Below are 20389 nucleotides of genomic sequence, written 5' to 3' on the forward strand. Positions count from 1 at the left end.
TGCTGGCTGTATTCATAGATGATCGGTGCCATGAAAACAATTTTGATAGTGGAAATTTTAGAACTCCTGCCTGTATTAGATATGCAATTACAGAATTAATTAACTTGCGTGTAATTTTTTGTGATGATATACTTTCCCCCTTTCATTCCTTCTCTGCACCCACTTACAAGAGCAACGGGTAAATAAGAATCTAAAATCACTGGGTAGTTTTTTAAAAGCCATGTTGCTATATTTCTCCCATTACTCGGCTACTTAGAGGAGATTTAATCAAATGTATATCTGCGGGCCCCCCATTAATGTTTACTGTGTGTTCAGTTTATGCATCAGCATTTGGATTGTCCATAAATAGGCTTAATTCACCATGTTTGCTGTTGTTAAAGTCAGGATTCTCTTCAGTAATACATTTTGGACTGCATCAGTGTCAGCTCAAGTAAGTGGGAATTACGTGCTGGCAACTTGCTTTAAAAGAAAAGGGAAATAATTGGTCTTGAATGGTTGCAACATGCCTGTCTGAAACATGCACAAAGATGACAAAGAACGGTGGTTTTTTAAAATAGTGAATATGTATGCCTTTTGCACATTCTTGGTAGAGATGTGCAGAAAGTAGCGTTTTGCACTTGGTTGTATGCATGTGATGACAGCATTTGATTATTTGTGTTTCTTCTCACTCCACCTCTCCTCTCTCCTCCCCTTTCTCTCTCTCTCTCCTCTCTCTCCAGCTGGTGTAAATGACTGCTGCTGCCTCCCAGACCAAGATAACCTGCTCAGTCAGCTGGAGCCCCCTGTGGACAGCTGTCTCTCTTTCAGCTGATGGAAACTGCTACTAACCACTGAATGGGGGAGAGTGGAGTATCACCCACAGTACCAGCAGCCGCCGAAACAGCAACGGCTGCAGCAGCAGCAGCAGTGACGGCAGCAAGCAGTAAGGGCTCTATTGTTCCCTGGTGTTAAACAGTTTTTCCTTTTCAACTACACAATAGCTGGAAAGCCATTTCCATCCTGCCCTCCCTGTGAAGAAATTCTGAAGGGGAGAAAAATTACTCACGCAAGGGTTATCCATTGTGCTGCAGATTTTGACACGGAAGCAGGCTTCTCTGGAAGGCATGGGGCTGGGAGAGAAGAGCACAGCTTCAGTCGGTGGTCCAGGGGCTCCTGTTCTTTCACTCAAATGTATTGGAGTGCTGATGGTTCTTCTGCTTGGAATCTGGGAAGCTAAGACGCAAAGTGAATTTGAAACTTCATCTGTGTATTTATGGAAGACTGGTAAGTGAAAGCGAGAGGCATATTACTGTATTGCCTTTGAGTTGAATCTTGAACATTGGCTATTGATGCTCCTCTCTCATACATGTCCCCTGGATTATTTTATTGGAGAATTTCAATCTGTGCCATTTAATGACAGATGGCTTTCTAGGCTCTACTTTGATTATTTAACCTTTCTGTTGTTTTCTAATCACTCAATAACCTATGTTTACAAAGTGCATGCTAAGTTATTAGAAGGGGCAAACAAAAAAATAATAATAGCAGTGCTTGCTAATGTGCTAAAATGTTAAGAAATTCACAAAGAAAAGATGAGATCCTGTGTATGTTTCCTTTTACACTGGCATAAAATGCATTCAGAGCAATAAGGTATGGGGAGTTGGGCTGTTAAAATTTAGGTTTGTTGTATGGTGTATGTGGGACACGCAAAAGCTAATGATGGATTAGGAGAAATAATCCAAGGGTTGTTAGATCTCATAGCCAAAGAGCCCATGGCAAATGGACTGTATGGAATCAGCATCATACCAGACAGATTATTTCCCTGACTCTGGTACTAAGGAGTAATGTGTCTGATTTCAAAGACTGTACTGTCACTGCTGCATTCATTCCTAACTTTTCCAGTAAAAAACAGTGCTTTATCTATGTGAATTTACTGCATTGATCTCTAGCTTTTAATGATAATTAGTGACACTGGTATATTTCTTCAAACACCTACTTTCTGTTTCAAAGAAACTCCAGTCTTTTTGAGAGCAAAACCTTATATTTAAACGATCAGTTGACTTGCAGTGTTTCAGAAAGAAGTATTGCCAGTAGAAGTGTTAGGAATAAATCAGTAAGATAAGTGTTATTATTTGAGAATGTTACTTATTGATGGAGACTTAGGGGGGGAAAGTCTATTAAGTGTTACATACTGGGGTGGGGGAAGCAGGTCTGGGTCTCATTGCTGGCTGAAGGACACTCTTGGCCTTTTTCCAAAGAGACAGATCAATTTACAATTACCCTGATATCCTGAATTTTTAAAGACTGCATCCATCCAGCAGCTCAAGAAGGAGATTAAAGAGGAATTCAATGCAACTAGAAGGCAGGCTCTCCTAATAATACTAGAAGAAGAGATATTTGAAAGGGGGAGGAGAACCCTCTACATCATTGCCTTGATTCTGAAAGATCAATGATATAGTGAGAGTGGTACAGACTGACCCTGTGTTGTTTCCTTTCATTGAACTATAGGAAAATTTATGACATTGTCTCCTATCCAATTGACACCAATGGACAGTTTAGAATTGCAGAAAATGCATAAAGCAAGTGATTCAACTTCAAGGTTTCTTGCTCTTGTTAGAAAGCCATATTATTAAACTTAAGTGTGTTAACAGAGTGGTGACTCTTAAACTAACCCAAAAGCAATCTATAGAATAGTTCAACACCTTTTCACTCTTCCCGCCATTTACTGAGTATTTATTTATTTATTTATTTATTGCATTTATAAACCTCCCCATCCAAAGGCTCTAATAGCCTTTAATAGCTGGTATATAATACTTTAAACAAAACACAAATAACTTTGTAGTCTTGAGTTGGTAATGAATGCATTTAAGAATTTAGTGATGAGATTGTGTAATCCAGAAGGGCAGCCAAGTGCAATAAATCCAGTATATTCCATACCTATGCATAATGCTGTCTCATAGAGATAGTTGAGAGTCATTTTGGGGAAGGGAAGGATAAATATTCAGCACGTGGCTGTAAATGGTATCATTTGTCCTGTGTGACACCTGCCACTTTGTGATTTGCACTTTATGTAGACTCAATTTTTTTCATAGTGGATCTTTTGATACCTTTCCTTTTTGTGCTTAGCTAATAGGATAGTGGCAGGTTGCCAATTCTGAACCACATGTACTTCTCCCATTGACTCTAATGTTCCTTGGATTTTTGATAACATTCACTCTTGGAAGTGTAGTTTCTCAGCAAGGACTGACCGTCTTGAGGTCAGACAACTAAAGAAACCATTGAATCTCCTTGGAAAAGACATTGATGTCCTGCATGTGCTCATTATGAGATTAGCAGGGAAAAGCTAAGCAAAAAACAAAACATTTCCCCACTTTCCAAGCTGGTCAAGCTATCTGGGGCCATCACCCAGGGTTAAAGCTCTTTTCCTCTAGCAGCCATCAAGTCCAAGACAGACCTTTATTTTCACCTGCCCTACAGAGGCATATCTAGGGAAAATAGAGCCTAGGGCAAGCACTGAAATTGCTCCCCCTGTCCAAACATCTGACACCCATCTTTCAGATAACTTTACCATAATATCAGCTGAAAAATACAAGTCAAGCTTGTTAAATAGTTTTTGAAAGATTAAAAGATTAGCAGTGGATGTAGCCAGACCAAAAAATGCTGGGAAACTACAAATTTCAGTATGCTGGGGCTCATGCAATACCCAAATACTATGTGGAGGTGTACTTGGAAAACTAAACAGAAGTGCCTGTCTAATTCTCTACTATGCATTGTAGCATCACTATTACATAAGTTTTAAAAATAAATGGAGAATTTGACTTTTCCCAGATACTCTGAAAATAATTCAAGGATATGCAGAGTAAACTGTGTCACTGCTTGGAATATATTCTAGTCTTTCAGAAAGACAGTTAAAATGAGAGAAAGAGAGCAAGAAATTCCCAGTGGGCCTTAATCCTAAGGATTTCACACTGATTCAAAGACAAACTCACCATTAATAGCCATATTATTAAGACATCACATTTAACTCATTTATCACAAGAAGCAAAATAAGAGCAAATGAATACAATCCTAGCTCATAAGCTTCAGCTCAGTATTCACAAACCTAGATTTTCTGTACATAGTGCCAGTCTGAATATGTGCACAGTGACTTATATTTTTTTTAAAAATTTTTTTTAACCTGTAGCCCCTTTGGGGGGCTTCCTAAGGGCTGTGAGGAGTCTGCAAAGGTTCCCCCTCCCCCCCCTCTAGGGCCTCACAGCGACCATTTGAGCATGTGCGGTGGCCATTTTTAAAAATGACTTTTAAAAAATGGCTGCTGAAAACAAGATGGCCGCCACACATGCTCAAATGGCCTCTGTGAATCCTGGCATGGCCTAGGGCCTCACAGAGGCCATTTGAGCATGCGTGGTGGCCATTTTGTTTTTGGTGGCCGTTTTTAAAATCTTTTTAAAAAATTTTAATTTTCAAAAATGGCGCCCCCCTTCAAGTGGCGCCCGGGGCACGTGCCCTGCCTGCCCTACCCTAGATACGCCCCTGCTGCCCTAACAGGTGAAAATTAGAAAATATTTAAGATTGAACATTGTACATTTACTTTCATCTGCCCTAACAGATCTATCATCCATTAGCTTACTGTGAAGGACAATGCATACTCAATTCTTTGGAAGGCGAAAGCATACTCAGTAAAACCTCAGTGCTACCAGGCTTCCAAAATATTGTACTGCTTTGCAAACCACCAGTCCTCTGTAGGCAGTGTTGGCAAGGAACATTAGGGATATGCTAAAATCCTCAGTATTGTAGACATGTTTTTGTATTTTCAAAAGGTTGAAGATGTAGTTTACAGCTTCTCATTTGGTGGAGATCATGTTTGGTGTAGAACAAATTTTGGATGCATTGTTGATCCCCCTGCCCTGTCCACTGTGTACTGGTTTATGTGTTTAGTGTCCTCTGAGTGCAAGTACTGCCCTGGACCAGACCTGTGTTGGGCTTTTTGCTAACCCAGAAGTTGTTTGAGCAATAATTTGTCAGTAATGACTTAATATTTCAGTGATTAAAAACAGATAACTGCATCAAACACAAAACTAATAGAAAAGAGAAGTTGTGTTAGACTAATAGTTCTTATAAAATGTCTCTCTAAAGAGAAATAAGTTATATTTTTTGCTTTGTTTTGTTATGCAGTTGTAGTAAATTCACTCACAGTTTTGATATCATTCTGCTCTACAATACAACTATAATATTTGTTGGCATGGGGGAAGCATTGGATGAAATATGTTAACGCCTAACTAAAAGACATTCAGCAGCTCCATAGCTTGTATGGAGAGCTCTGCACACTTAGGGATTTCCCTGGTCTCACCTATGAGAGTAAGGGAATGCTTTGTGTAAGTAATCCTCTTACATATGTGGAACCTTTTGCTTTATGCACAGACTAAAAGGTGTTTCCTGGAAAGTAATGGGCAGTGGTGGTTGGAGAAGCAGCTTCCTCGTGGGAGCTCTCTGCTGTTGGTGGGCAATTGAGAGATAACAGAATTTCCACCCTTATGAAATAGTGGAAGCAGCTTGTGCTGACTTCCTAGCAGTACCTGATACAGGTGCAGGTTAGGGATACAGTATGTGAACCAGTTCTGGTTCGAAGTGAGTTCTACTCGAATCAAGGTGGTCCAAGTGGTCCAAAAGCGGGTGCCGGTCTGAGTTTGAATTGGACCAGCCCCGGTTGGAGCCAAACCAGTTCAGGGTTCTGCTTGTAAAGGGGAATCTGGTAAGGATTCCCCTTTATGAACAAAGGGACAGGGGGCTTCCCTAAGGTTAAAATAAAGAAATAGGGGAGTCAAGACCTTACCCCAAGCAGGTGATGGCGGTGGCAGCTCCCCTCAACTCCCTTCTGGCCTCCTCTAGGACAGTTTGGGCCGTCTGCAGCCCAGTTTGGGCCGTCTGCAGCCCAGTTTGGGCCGTCTGCAGCCCAGTTTGGGCCGTCTGCAGCCCAGTTTGGGCCGTCTGCAGCCCAGTTTGGGCCGTCTGCAGCCCAGTTTGGGCCGTCTGCAGCCCAGTTTGGGCCGTCTGCAGCCCAGTTTGGGCCGTCTGCAGCCCAGTTTGGGCCGTCTGCAGCCCAGTTTGGGCCGTCTGCAGCCCAGTTTGGGCCGTCTGCAGCCCAGTTTGGGCCGTCTGCAGCCCAGTTTGGGCCGTCTGCAGCCCAGTTTGGGCCGTCTGCAGCCCAGTTTGGGCCGTCTGCAGCCCAGTTTGGGCCGTCTGCAGCCCAGTTTGGGCCGTCTGCAGCCCAGTTTGGGCCGTCTGCAGCCCAGTTTGGGCCGTCTGCAGCCCAGTTTGGGCCGTCTGCAGCCCAGTTTGGGCCGTCTGCAGCCCAGTTTGGGCCGTCTGCAGCCCAGTTTGGGCCGTCTGCAGCCCAGTTTGGGCCGTCTGCAGCCCAGTTTGGGCCGTCTGCAGCCCAGTTTGGGCCGTCTGCAGCCCAGTTTGGGCCGTCTGCAGCCCAGTTTGGGCCGTCTGCAGCCCAGTTTGGGCCGTCTGCAGCCCAGTTTGGGCCGTCTGCAGCCCAGTTTGGGCCGTCTGCAGCCCAGTTTGGGCCGTCTGCAGCCCAGTTTGGGCCGTCTGCAGCCCAGTTTGGGCCGTCTGCAGCCCAGTTTGGGCCGTCTGCAGCCCAGTTTGGGCCGTCTGCAGCCCAGTTTGGGCCGTCTGCAGCCCAGTTTGGGCCGTCTGCAGCCCAGTTTGGGCCGTCTGCAGCCCAGTTTGGGCCGTCTGCAGCCCAGTTTGGGCCGTCTGCAGCCCAGTTTGGGCCGTCTGCAGCCCAGTTTGGGCCGTCTGCAGCCCAGTTTGGGCCGTCTGCAGCCCAGTTTGGGCCGTCTGCAGCCCAGTTTGGGCCGTCTGCAGCCCAGTTTGGGCCGTCTGCAGCCCAGTTTGGGCCGTCTGCAGCCCAGTTTGGGCCGTCTGCAGCCCAGTTTGGGCCGTCTGCAGCCCAGTTTGGGCCGTCTGCAGCCCAGTTTGGGCCGTCTGCAGCCCAGTTTGGGCCGTCTGCAGCCCAGTTCGGGCCGTCTGCAGCCCAGTTCGGGCCGTCTGCAGCCCAGTTCGGGCCGTCTGCAGCCCAGTTCGGGCCCGGGTGCATGTGTGGAGACCCAAACCAGGCTGCAGCCAGCTTGGTTTGTTGCAGGGAAGGTCAGCGGAGGTTGAGGGGAGCCACTGCCATCTACTCTGCTGCCACTTGCTCAGGGTAAGGTCCCCTGACTCCCCTATCTCTTCGTTTTAACCTTAGGGAAGCCCCCTGCCACTTTGCTCATAAAGGAGAATCCTTACCAGATTCCCCTTTACAAGCAGAACCCTGAACCAGTCCGATGGTCAAACTGGGCCTGATTTAGCAGGACTGAGTCGGGTTGGAATTGACCTGGTCGGTTCTGTGCACATCCCTAGTGCTGGCTGCTGACATCTGTGAGGGTGGTTAACCAGACAAAAACCAACTTCCACAGTTCAGAGACACTCCCTGGACCCATCATGAGTTAAGCTCAGTCATCCTCTGAAGATTAGATCCAGCTCTTAATAGGCTCCCCAACCAGTGTTCCCCCTAACAGGGATTCCCAAATGTTGACTACAACTCCCAGAATCCCCATCTGCAATAGCTTTTGCTTGAGGATTCTGGGAGTTGTTGTCAACAACAGCTGGGAATCCCTGTTAGAGGGAACACTGTTCCCAACACAGCTGATTTCTTTCTTTTCTTATCTAAACTTCCAAGGTGGCTACAGTTGGGTCTCTGGTAGACCTTCAGCACTGCTACAGCAGCATTGTGGACACAAGGATCCCTGGAAAATTTGGCTTCCTTGGATCATGACATCCAATTAGGGGCATCAAGAGCGATGAGAACTACATCACACATGGATTATTGTGCTTAGGACATCATTGCTGTGCTTACCACAGTCTCTTAGCTGTAGGGATACATGATGTCAGGAGCTATAGGAATGGCATTTTCATGGATCAATGTGAATGGAATACTGCTGAAGACATGAAGTTCTAAGGGAGGTCCTGCAATGAGACTGTCTAATTAGGAGGCCTCACTACTGCCAGATAAGTTAAGTTTTTTTCTGTTCTGTAGGTCTGGCTACCTCCATGAACCAGGCCCACAAATTTTGGCCATCAGTACCATATCAGGGGATGAATGCTCATAGTGATTTTTGGCAATATCTACCTACCTAGAGATGGGAAATAGGTGATAGTGCCACAGTGCTTACAGCTTTCTATGTATTATGACCCCTTCTTTATTCCTACCCCCAAACAATTAGAGTAAAATTGCAGAGGGAAGGGATAGGGTAGAATCAGGGTAACAATGAACAAATCCTTATACTCTCCATGGAGTAAGCTTTGGAGGACATTCCTGCCACTTTTCATTTCTATCCCTCTCACAACATTGATGAAATTTTACAGTAGTTCTTGTGTTTTTACATTTTTAAAACATATCATTGCAAATTTGACTGCTGCAGGCCCAATGGTCAGGACACTGAAAGCATGATACCACACTGAAAGTATTTATTTATTTATTTAGCATATTTTTATACCACCCAAAACTTACGTCTCTGGATGGTTTACAACAAAATAAAAACAGAAAAAGTACAACATCAGTTAAAACAAAAACAAAAAGTTTAAAACATTACAACAATTTAAAAATTTTAAAACAATATTTTAAAACAGCATTAAAACCATTAAAGCAATATTAATTAAAAGCCTGGGTGAACAGATGGGTCTTTAAAGACTTTTTAAAAGCTGTCAGAGATGGGGAGGCTCTTATTTAACTAGGGAGTGCATTCCAAAGCCTTGGGGCAGCAGCAGAGAAGCAGACGAGCCGGTGGCAACTGCAGACGGACCTCTCCTGATGATCTCAATGGGGGGCAGGGTTCATGACGAAGAAGACGCTCTCTTAAATACCCAGGGTCCAAGCTGTTTAGGGCCTTATAGGTTATATATAACCAACACCTTGTATTTTGCCCGGACATATATCGGCAACCTGTGTAGCTCCTTCAATACGAGAGTAATATGGTCTCTCCAAAATGACCCAGAGACCAACCTGGGTCATCTTGGTCTGCATTCTGGACCAACTGTAGTTTCTGGACTACATACAAGGGCAGCCCCACATAGAGTGCATTGCAACAATCCAGTCTGGAGGTTACCAGCAGTTGTACCACTGTTTTGAGGTCGTTTATCTCAAGAAACAGATGCAGTTGGCGTCTCAGCCGAAGCTGATAGAAGGCACTTCTGGCCACCGCCTCAACCTGGGACACCAGGAGGAGACTTGGATCCAGAAGCACCCCTAGACTGCATACCTGTTCCTTCTGGGGAAGTGTGACCCCATCCAGAACAGGCAGATCAAAATTGTGTCTCAAGTTTCAACCACGCACAATGAGTACCTCTGTCTTATCTGGATTCAGTCTCAGTTTGTTATCCCTCATCCAGCCCATCACCGACTCCGGGAAGGCATTTAGGGAGGTTATTCTCTCTCCTGATGTTGCTGACATAAAGAAATAGATTTGAGTATCATCAGCATACTGATTGTACCCTGCACCAAATCTCCTGATGATCTCTCTCAGCGGTTTCATGTAGATGTTAAACAACATCGGAGACAATATGGAGCCCTGAGGCATACAAAACCATACAAAAGTTTAGATTTTGAAGAACAACAATCTCCAAGGGACACCCTCTGGAAACTGCCCTAGAGGTAGGAGCGGAACCACCTCAAAGCAGTCCCTCCCATTCCCAACCTCCTCAGATGCTCCAGAAGGATCCTGTGGTCAATAGTATCGAAAGTATTGTCAATAGTATTGCAGGTTGATAGTATTGCAGTTCTATCACTGCTTTTTCATCTCTAGCGGTGTAGACCTTGTCAAAAAACACAATGACCATTTGTTGCCCCAGAGGGCTCATGTACTAAAAGGAAGTAGTGGGGGAAAGGTTGAGAGTGGGGAGACGTCCAGGCCACATTGTGCTCCTGATTGTATTAGGAACATAGGAAACTGCCATATACTGAGCCAGGTCTATCTAGCTCTAGGGATGTGCATGGTCTGGACCGGCACCGAGGGGGGGGTCTACCTTTAAGGGCGGGGGGGTAGAACTTACCCCTCCCGCCGCTCTTCCCCCTCCGGCACAGTAGTTTAAAGCGAAGTTTTTGGGGCGGCAGCGTTCCTCGCTGCCGCCCTGCCCCTGTTGTCGCTTGTTAATCTCCGTAATAGTAGCACGCATGCGTGCGTGCCGCCACTCATGCAAGCGTGCTGCTATTACGGAGACTAACAAGCAACGTCAGGGGCAGGGGCGGCAGCGAGGAACGCTGCCGCCCCAAAAACTTCGCTTTAAACTACAGCGCCGGAGGGGGAAGAGCGGCAGAAGGGGTAAGTTCTACCCCCCCGCCCTTAAAGGTAGACCCCCCCTCGGTGCCGGACCGCCGGAACGGTCTGGCTCCGAACCGGTTCAGAGGCCTCCAACATGGCCTCTGGACTGGTTCGTGCACACCCCTATCTAGCTCAGTATTATCTTCACAGACTGGCAGCGGTTTCTCCAAGGTTGTAGGCAGGAATCTCTCTCAGCCCTATCTTGGAGGAGCCAGGGAGGGAACTTGGGAACTTTCTGCTCTTCCCAGAGCGGCTCCTTCTCCTGAGGGGAGATCTTCCGGTGCTCACACTTCTAGTCTCCCTTTCAGATGCAACCAGGGCAGACCCTGCTTAGCTAAAGGGACAAGTCATGCTTGCTACCACAAGACCAGCTCTCCTCTCCTTTGCCTTGGCTCTGAATAGCACCATGCTTCAATGAGCTTAACTGAGGTCTGAATTAGTTATGTTCATGGAACCAGTGGAGGGGGGCATGCCTTTAAGTGCGGGGGAGGGTGGCCTTACCCCTTCTCCTCCCCACTCCCGCTGCGTTTTCCCCACTGGGATTCCATTTTTAAAATTGTCTGAGGTGGCAGTGTATCTCCCTGCTGCCCCGTGTCCTCTTTGGCCAGAAGTAACAGGAAGTACCCGGCGTGCAACGCACACACGGCATGCACACATGCCGGGTACTTCCTGTTACTTCCAGCCAAAGAGGACACGGGGCGGCAGGGAGGTGCCCTGACAGACACTTTTAAAATGGAGTGCCAGTGGGGGAAACGTGACTGGAGGGGTAAGGGCACCCTCCCCCGCCATTAAAGGTATGCCGCCCCGCCTTCAAACTGGCTGAACAGCCGGTTGTTTGAACTGTTTCGGAGGCCCTTAAAAGGGCCTCTAACAGGTTTGTGCACATCCTTAGTCTGAATCACATTGAGCCCTGAATTAACTTGTTTGAGTAGAGCCTATTCTGAACTGAGTCTGGGGGTACTCCTCCAGCCCTTTGCCTGTGATGCTCAAACTGCATGGGAAGTTGGCAGGCTATGTGTGTACAAACTCTTCAGACTTTACAAGGATATTTAAGATGGGAAAGTGCATTTTTCTCCATTTACAAATTGCATTAACTGGTGTTTCAAGCAGCCCTAAGTACATCTAGAAAAGTATTCATAGTAGGCCAACAAATAATTCAGTAGTAAAACCTGTGACTTGATCTTGTAATTGATCGAGGTGGATTTTGGAACCAGAATTTAGGGATTATGGACTGAAACCCGCAATACTTCTGCATGCTCTTGGGGCACTCTGAGCTGTATTTCCAATTCTGGATGGATGTTAGGTAGGAACCAGACGCAGAGTCTGAATTTCAAAATTGAATTGCAATAAAAATTGTAGAAACAGTTCTCCTGGGATTGGTGATAATTACAGCACTAGCATTTGTATCAGCTGCTCCCTAAGCAACAAGGAAAGGAAGACAGGAAGGATTTCAGGCAAGCTGGGACCCTTGGATGTAAGTGAATGAGGGTTTAACTCCAGGAGCACAGGACAATCAGAACAAAGAATGAAGCACGTGGGTGGCATTGTTTTGGCAAGAGGGGCAAAGCCCAGCTGTGAGATTGTTGAAAGCAGCAGCTGTTCCTGTACTCCTCAGCCAGGCCATATTACACTCCTCTGTGTATTACCTCTCTGGAGAAATATCTGATATTGTGGCTCTCTAGAGTCCCCTTCACACATCCAGGAGTGTGGGAACTATTTCAAAGTGGTTGATCACTTGGCATACATATGCCACCAGGAGGGAGGGTGCTGATTGGGTGGGAAAGAGCTATTCAGTTGGCCCTGCACATTTGGTTACAATGTTCATATATGCTCTCCAGGTTATGGGACTGGCTATACTAGAAGGAAGTGGTCACCATGAACTTGTAAGGAGACCACATACATGCAAGAATGGGAGGAAGTTTAGGCTTCAGCTGCATGATCAACTACCACCCATGTTATTTTTTTATTCCTTCTTTTCTAATCATCATCCAAAGCAGAAATGAGGACAATAATGACTCTGACTATAGTATGTTTATCACCAATGATAGTAGAAGAAACTGGTTTTGGATAGGGTCCCTTAGGGTCTCCAGAGTTAACTCTGGAGGCGGTGGTCCAACAGTAGAACCAATAAGGTGTAGTAGTTAGAGTGCTGAACTAGGAACAGGGAACACCAGATTCAAATGTATTATTTATTTACTTAAAATACTTATATTGGACCCCTGCAGTGCAATGCTGCTTGGGGCAGCTCAGAGAAGTAATAAATCACAACAAAACAACATGGAAATGAGAACAGGCAGGCAGCAGAGCTGTTTAATGTTTATAAAAACACTAAAATCTGGAACCAAGTTAAAACAAATGAGAAAACCCCACTGGATAAAAATAGCAGTTAAAAACATAAACATTCTCTCTGAAGAGGAGGGTTTTCACAAGAGGAAGTTCTTTTAAAAACTTAGAGAGGGAATGCAACAAAGCTCCTCTGAGGGGGCATTTCTAAGATGAGAGGCTACAACCCAAAAGGCCCTGTTCCTCTTCCCTGCCAACCAAATATCAGTCAGTGGTGGGACCATAAGCAGGACTTGTGATGCAGAATGGAGGGCCCTGGCAGATTAATATGGGTGAATGTGGTCTGACAGAAATCCCTGAGCTCCAAGCTATGTAGGGCTTTAAATATCAAAACCAGCACTTTTGGCAACCAGTGAAACTGCTGCAGGATGGATGTAATGCTCGTGAAGCGCTTAGCACCCACAGGCATCCTTGTGGTCACATTGTGGACCAGCTATAGCTCCTAAGCTGTCTTCAAGGGCAGCCCATGAAGAGTGCATTGCAGTAATTCAGTTTAGATGTCACCAGTGCATGACTGACTGATGTCACATCCAACTTTTCCAGGTAAGGTTGCAGCTGATATACCAACTGTCACTAGTAAAAGATATTCTTGGACACTGTTGCCACGTGTGTCTCCAAGGACAGTGTTGGGTCCAGGAGAACCCCCAAGTTGTGAAGGAGTAACACGACCTCATCAAAGACCAGATTTACCTCATTGCTTGAAAAATAAGTTTTACTTACCCTGAGCACTTCTGTCTTATTAGATTAAGTTTCAGCTTGTTTGCCCCCATCCAGCCCAGAACAGAAATCCCCACTCACAGGATGATCTTAGGCTGAGAGTACATGATTGGCCCAATTGATCAATCAAAATTTTATTGATTTTGACCACCAACTCATCAGCCTAATCCTCCTCACAGGATTGTTATGAGGATAAACCAGTGGGAGAATAAGCTGTCCTAAGTTCTTTGGAGAAGGAGTGGAATAGAAATGTCAAAAATAATAAAAACTTGTAAATAATTGGTTGCATATTTGAGGCTGTTCCTTTTGGCATTAAGAGTTTAATGCTCAACCATGGGTCATAGCTGCTAGTAATTACTATTTTGATGGTAAGCTCTTTGAGGTAGGGAACTGTCTCTCTCTTTTACTTTACCAGCATGGTGTAGTGGTTGGAGTGTTGGACTAGGTTTGGGGAAACCCAAGTTCAATTCCCCATTCAGCCACGAAACTAATTGGGTGACATTGAACCAGTCACTTACTGAGGCTATTCACATGATGGGAGGAAATAGGGCTAGCAGAGGCTAGCCCGATTTCCTCCCATCGTGAGAACCACCGGGCTCGGCTGTGAACCCGGTGGTTCTTAAGCAGGTCACTCGCTTAAGTAGCCTGGCAGTTAAACCGGGTTTGCAGAGCGAGCACTCCACAAACCTGGTTTTTCTGATCATGAGTTGCTGCGGCATGGCTCTGCGCCACGGCTACTCACGCAGAGACCCCTGAATGAGAGGCTGAAAAGCCGCCTCCCGGCTCAGGGGTCTCTCCAGCATGCCCTGCGTGCCCGCCACACAGCCCCCGAACTCTCCAGCCCCCGCTGGCTCCATGATGGAGTGGCCACTGTGGCCACCCAGAGCAGACTGACTGCTCGTCTGTGGGGAGAGTGGGCTTAGCCTGCTCTCCTCGCAAACCCCCTCATGACTCTTCTCACCAATCATAAGAAGAGCCTCATCGTATTGCTCAGCCTAACCCACCTCACAGGTTTGTTGTGAGGATACATACAACCATGTACTCTGCCCTGGACTCCATGGAGGAAGAGTGGGCTATAAATGTAAATAAATAATAAGTAGATATCCTTCACTCCTGCAACTCTGCTGTCTTCAGCCACTGAATGCCCTAAAATATTTAATGCACTCTCTTGTGCTTTCCTTTATACTTAGAACTCCCTCCATGGAGAGAGAGGGGGAACCTTCCTGGCCTTTACCTTAACACCTTATTCCACTGTTTTTCCTTGCAAGACCTGGAAGCCAGTGACGGCTCCCATCAACCCTACCTGTGGCTCCCTGACTAATTCTTTATTAGTTTCTGTGTGAAACTTTGACCAAAGTTCAGTTCTCCACACAAAAATCCTCCCTCTGCACTACATGGAGACAACTGTTTCTACCTCACAGTGCTGTCCTTTGCCCAGTGCCAGTGGGGCTACTTTAAGGGAAATGGAGCCATCTAGGAAGACAATATAGTCTTCTTCCAGGGCTTTTTCCCCACAGGGTTTTACGGGGAAAGCACGTGGAAAGACTACAGATCTTGCTGCTCCATGTGCACCTTCCAAAATGTGCTGGAGCTTGACAAGGCTTTCTCTGAAACAGAAAAGCACAGCACTGTATGGAGGTCCTTGTGGTGGGAAATGGGTCTCCTATTGAAAGTTTGTTTTTCCATAGTTGGCCTCCACTTGAAAAATGGTCATGATCCCTGCCTTACTAATCACTGTACTTAATGATAACCAATCTTAAATACTGGCCTTGTCACATATTAAAAATGATGCAGAATGAACACACAGAGGGTAGGAACAGCAATTCTTCTGTTTCCTCCATGCAATCATTCTGTTTGGTTCTTGAGTTATTGTGAAGGGCTATGCGTGTACTGTATATTTGGTCGTATTTATTTATTGCTCTCCACGTACATGATCCATGCTGTCTGTGTATAGGATGAGGCTGTAACTCAGAGTCAGAACATCTGCTTTGCATGTTGAAAGTCCCATGTTCAATTCCTGGCATCTCCAGGTAGGGATGGGAAAGAATCCTGACTGAAACCTTGGAGAAACCACTGCTGGTCACTGTAGGCAGTACTGGGCTAGATAGACCAATGGTCTGACTCGGTATAAGGCAACTTCCTATATTACTGTTTCTTGCCGTCCTCTGTCTTACCTTACAGTTCTCTACTATGAGGTTCCTAAGCACAGAGATCTGCTTTTTGGGGGTTTTGAAACTATGTCAAGTGCCCTGTCCAGAGATGATTCTGTATTTGTGTGTTAGTGAACAATAACATGCCATATATAATGGGAAGCTCCTATATCAGGCAATTTAGGAAGGTGCTGAAAGGCATCTTCTCAGACTTCGCTGCAGAAGGCAATGGTAAACTCCTCCTGTATTATACAGAAAAAATCCTCTGTGGTCGCCAGGAGTCAACATCAACTTGAGGGCACAACCAAAGCATTGATAGTATTATGTAGATAAAAGTAATAATTGTGGTGGTTTGTTGTCTTGCACTCTAGTTAGACATTAACACCACCAGTGTGTTAATTATGGTTGCATATGGAGTGATAGATAGCCTTGGTGAACGTGTGGTGATCTCTCCACTTTCACCAACTGTTAAATTCTGCTAAGTGGCAGCTTCATTGACCATGCTGCTTGAGTTTTCTTGCACTGAAGGGATATTATCCTTTCATGATGTTCAAGAAGTGTTTTTAATGGATGCAATTTAGTTCCTCCTCTAGGCATGTCTCTGGATGTCATGTTGTGGAGAAGTGACATATCAAAATAGTTGCCCCTTCATTATCCCTTGTGAATCGTCTTTTATTGCAGCAATATTTCCATTACACAGCAGCTACATGGGGCTAGGCTTAAGCAGCTGAGTAGTAGATAGAGATGTAAGCCATATGGGGAAATCCAGGGTGCTTGTGAAACTGAATGCAAATTTGCAAAAAGATTCAAAACGGTGGTGGTATTTCAAAATGATTTAAAATTGTTGGAATGAAAAGGATTGTCAGCACTGGGAAACTGGCCAATATCAAAGTGATTAGTTTACAAAACCAAAAGCTGCCATATGTAAACGCACTGGTCTGCAGCATAGCCATTGTTGCCAAACATGGACTGTGTTTGCTGCAGGGCTGGGTTGTATGTGAAAACAGCAGACTTGCTACCACTTGGAAATTCCAAATCTGTACCCCTTCACCAGTCCTTGATATTGAGGTCCCCACCTTCTTACCTTGATTCAAGATTCTTGCATATTTGCATGCACTCAGGAAACACTGCTAAAGATATACTAGAATCAAAATCGTTTGTTTACAACTTAGTCTAATTATTTGGAGCTGGTGGATGTAGTGGCTGTTTTTCCTCAGTGCTTTGGTTCTCTTCTCTCTCTAGCGGAACCCTTGCAAAGCATATGTTGCTTGGCTTGGTTATATTAGGAACATAGGAATGTAGGAAACTGCCATATACTGAGTCAGACCATTGGTCTATCTAGCTCAGTATTGTCTTCACAGATTGTCAGTGGCTTCTCCAAGATTGCAGGCAGGAATCTCTCTCAGCCCTACCTTGGAGAAGCCAGGGAGGGAACTTGAAACCCTATATTCCTAAGGCAGTCAGGTTGTTGGAATGAGAGGAGTCATGACCTCTGGGAGAAGGAGTGTATTTCTCCACTAAATAGTCCAAAAGCACAACAAAGAGGGGACTAGTATCCAGTCTCCTTTCGTGGCGCAGAGCCCAGGACAGCTGGCAGCTGACGCAGCACATTTTGGGATAGTACCATGGACAGGGGCATGGGACATATTGACCCAACAGTCAGAGGCACACTTAACTCTTAATTGCCTCTGAGTTCCTGCTGGACTCTTCCTCCTGCCTGGAGAACAACAGTCTTAAAGGGGCAGCCCTCTGGCCTGGAGTCTGACACCCCTTCTCTGCTGCTGATCCTGCCTCACCTGATGCTGGTAGTAACATGCAGATATAGGGGACTGTGTGGAAGAGGAGGAGCTGACTTGGCTTGGGTTTTGAGAATGCCACTTTGGGAGTTTCAGGTTCTACGGATGTTGTTTTGAGGGGTTCCATCTCTGGTGTTTCCCCACCTCAGATGAGGTCTGGTGAGGGAACCTAGTTGCCGTTTAAATGATTCCTTCAGAAAATCTAAAATCTGCCCTCCAACTTTGGATCTTGCAGTTTCATCGCCTGCTTGGAAGCTTCTATAAATATAAATATAAATCTCCTCATTACCAGTAGTGGTGTTTATGAAACACAAAGGTTGGAAAAATTGCTTTATTTCCCCCCTCATATTCTGTACAACTTCCACTGAAAAAAATGGTAGATAGCTGAAAGTTAATCAGCCATAGTGCCAGTGACTCAGTTCAGATGATCCTTCAACCCATGATTTGGGAGACTGGAAATGAACTGGAGGGTATGTACACTCTTTCTTCCCCTCTCCTGTGCAGCTCGCAGTCTAGCATGATATCCAGACTGGCAAAACATGGTTTGTACTTGCTCTTCAAACCAGAATCAAAAGCCACGGTTTGATGTGGATTCTGTTTGGAGTGCAAGCCTGCTGATTTAGATGTTGTAGTAGTATGGTCAGTGCTAAACAGGAAACTAGAAGTGAAGTCAAATGCAAGAGAAAAAAATGAGACCATTGGTGGCCTATATCTCTTCCCCATCTTCTAGGGGTCTGCTGTCCACAACACTGTCAGATCCGACCTAGGATTTTAATTCTGTTGAAATCAATGATTAGTTGCACACCTGTAACCAAATACAGGTGTTGAGGAAAACGCTGTCCTGAGGTAATTAGCATTCCTTGAAGGAAGTGCTAGTATTTGGGTCACTTCACACAACATACATGGGAAGTACAGCTGCAGTGAACCACTAGTTATCAGTAAGTGTGCTGTCCTAGTGTTAGCCACAAGTTCTGGTATCAGTGTGTCGTGTCAGGTTGCTGAGCTACACTTTCCTCTGTCACCCAACATCTGTCATCAAAATTTGAAGTTGAGTGGCTCCGGAACCCAACATTGGTGGTTCACCCAAAATGCTGGGGCCAGAACTGGCAGCTCTTGCCAGATGTGTATACTTACTGGGAACCAGCAGTTTGCAGCAGCTATACTTGTCATGTGAAGCCACCCATTGAAAGTAGCCAGAGCAGTGAATCATACAGTAGGCAGCCTCTTCTATGGCTGGGCACTTTGGGTTCACAGGAGACCAATGACCAAATTACATGAGATGTGTTAAAGGAGTACTTCTTCTAAACAGCTACAGTGTGTGTGGCGGGTGTGTGTGTGTGTTCCAATTCGGGACCCCAGTGGGGAAGACTGTAATTTTCCCCCCTCTTGAGCTGTAATCCTGACCAAAAAAAATCATCCTATGCAAAGGCTACTATTTGCTCTAGGTGGGAAGCAGCTATTCTTTGGAAGCAAGCAGGAGGTTTGAAGGGATTTATGTTGGGACTGTGGTGCAGGAGGAATACTGTGGTCCCAGTTCAGACTGGATTCCTATGAAGGTGTTTTTTTTTAAAGCAGAAGCTCTATGATGCTTTTAGCATCACATGTCATTTGGCCCTTAAATGTTGAAATTAATCACTTTCTTACAACACACTAGAATTACCCTTGTGCACATTGTTTAGAAATTATTGGGCTAAGCAAAGGCATGCAGTGTCTCAACATAAAATGAAGTACGTGAAGACAAAATGCTTCGTTGTAGCATGAAGTCATCCACAGTAAAGAAAAGGAGCCCATTGTGTTTGTTTTTTCATATGCTGTGGAGTGATCTAAATGTGAAAATTGTTGGCTTCCAAGGAGAGAGAGAGCTACACATAGTTATCACCAATTTCAATGCAGCATAGAAAATTGTCTGGGTCTGTCGATGTTTTCTCTTGCTCAAAACTGTCATTTCATAACAATGCACTCCTACGTGCCACGTTCATGTGCAGCTGATTGAGCCAGAGGCATTCCCTGCCAGGAGCAGAATTCTGCTTTACTCCTCCTCACCTTTTGCTTCATTAGGTTTTGTTAGCCAGCTGACATGGTGAACTGGGATGAGCTGTCAGTAATGGGTCTGATGGCTGCTTGGGAGTTACTAGTATAATTATGGCAGCAAAGCTTCATGAATAGTGACATCCCAACATACTTGGAGAGGGCAAACCAGGTGCCTCAAATGGGAGAATTATAGAATTGTCCTCTGAAGCTAGAAGCTTAGAAACTGGTAGTTATTTCCATTTTCTTTATAGTCTGTACAGGCAGCCAATTCAGACGATAGGGTGCAGCATGCCCATGTGTGCATATTATTTTACTATTTATTTTTGAAACTTGTATGCTACTTTTTGATTCATGTACCCCCAAAACTTAGTTTCTCAATAACAATTATCAGGAACTCATAAAAGAGCAGCACATCACAAATGTGTCAGTCAACACCAGCGGGAACGAAATAAGGTCAGATATACAGGGCTCAATCATTAGTCCAAAAAGAATGGCCATCTAGAGAGAATGGTCTTGAGTAACCTACAAAAGGTCAGGGAGGGAGAAGTTAGGTAATCTCCCAGGGGAGGGGGATTTCAAACTCCAGGTGCCATGACTGAGAAGGCCCTGTCCTACATGCTTGCCAACCAGATGGATGGGACATGGAACAGGACCTCCACAGCTGATCTCAGAGGGCAAGAAGGATCATGTGGAGTCATGTGCATTGTATTTTCAAATATACGAATGCTCTACAAGTATATCTCAATAGAAAGGTGAGAGCAAATTAGGTTATATGAGCTCTCGAATACAATAACTGATTGCATGTCAGAAATGTGAGAGGTTTAACTACTGGAGGTTGAATATTCACTATTACTGCTATGAATAGTCTCCCTGGGACTGTTGTTAGAGCAAAGGACTTCAGTGTGATGGGTTCAAGACATTTAAAAAGATTTTGATTGTGATCCTTTGGCTCAGCCTACTGCTGCCTCCCCCACTGATTTTTTTATTTCATAGCAGAAAAGCTGAGTCC

The 20389-nt window shown here is 45.2% G+C and overlaps 1 protein-coding gene across 11 annotated transcripts in view; it reads left to right on the forward strand.

Annotated features, from left to right (window-relative positions):
* Window positions 1-20389, forward strand: part of THSD7A (thrombospondin type 1 domain containing 7A) — a 424790-nt gene that overhangs the window by 109234 nt on the left and 295167 nt on the right. For 10 of the 11 annotated variants that reach the window (XM_053259796.1, XM_053259795.1, XM_053259797.1 and 7 more), the window contains exon 2: window positions 720-1263. In XM_053259796.1, the coding sequence (XP_053115771.1) occupies window positions 1104-1263 (160 nt within the window). In that variant the 5' untranslated portion in view covers window positions 720-1103. The remainder of the gene's footprint in view (window positions 1-719; window positions 1264-20389) is intronic. The other variant, XM_053259798.1, reaches the window with a different exon arrangement.

The sequence above is a fragment of the Hemicordylus capensis genome, chromosome 6 (assembly GCF_027244095.1).
Source record: "Hemicordylus capensis ecotype Gifberg chromosome 6, rHemCap1.1.pri, whole genome shotgun sequence".
NCBI lineage: Eukaryota > Metazoa > Chordata > Lepidosauria > Squamata > Cordylidae > Hemicordylus > Hemicordylus capensis.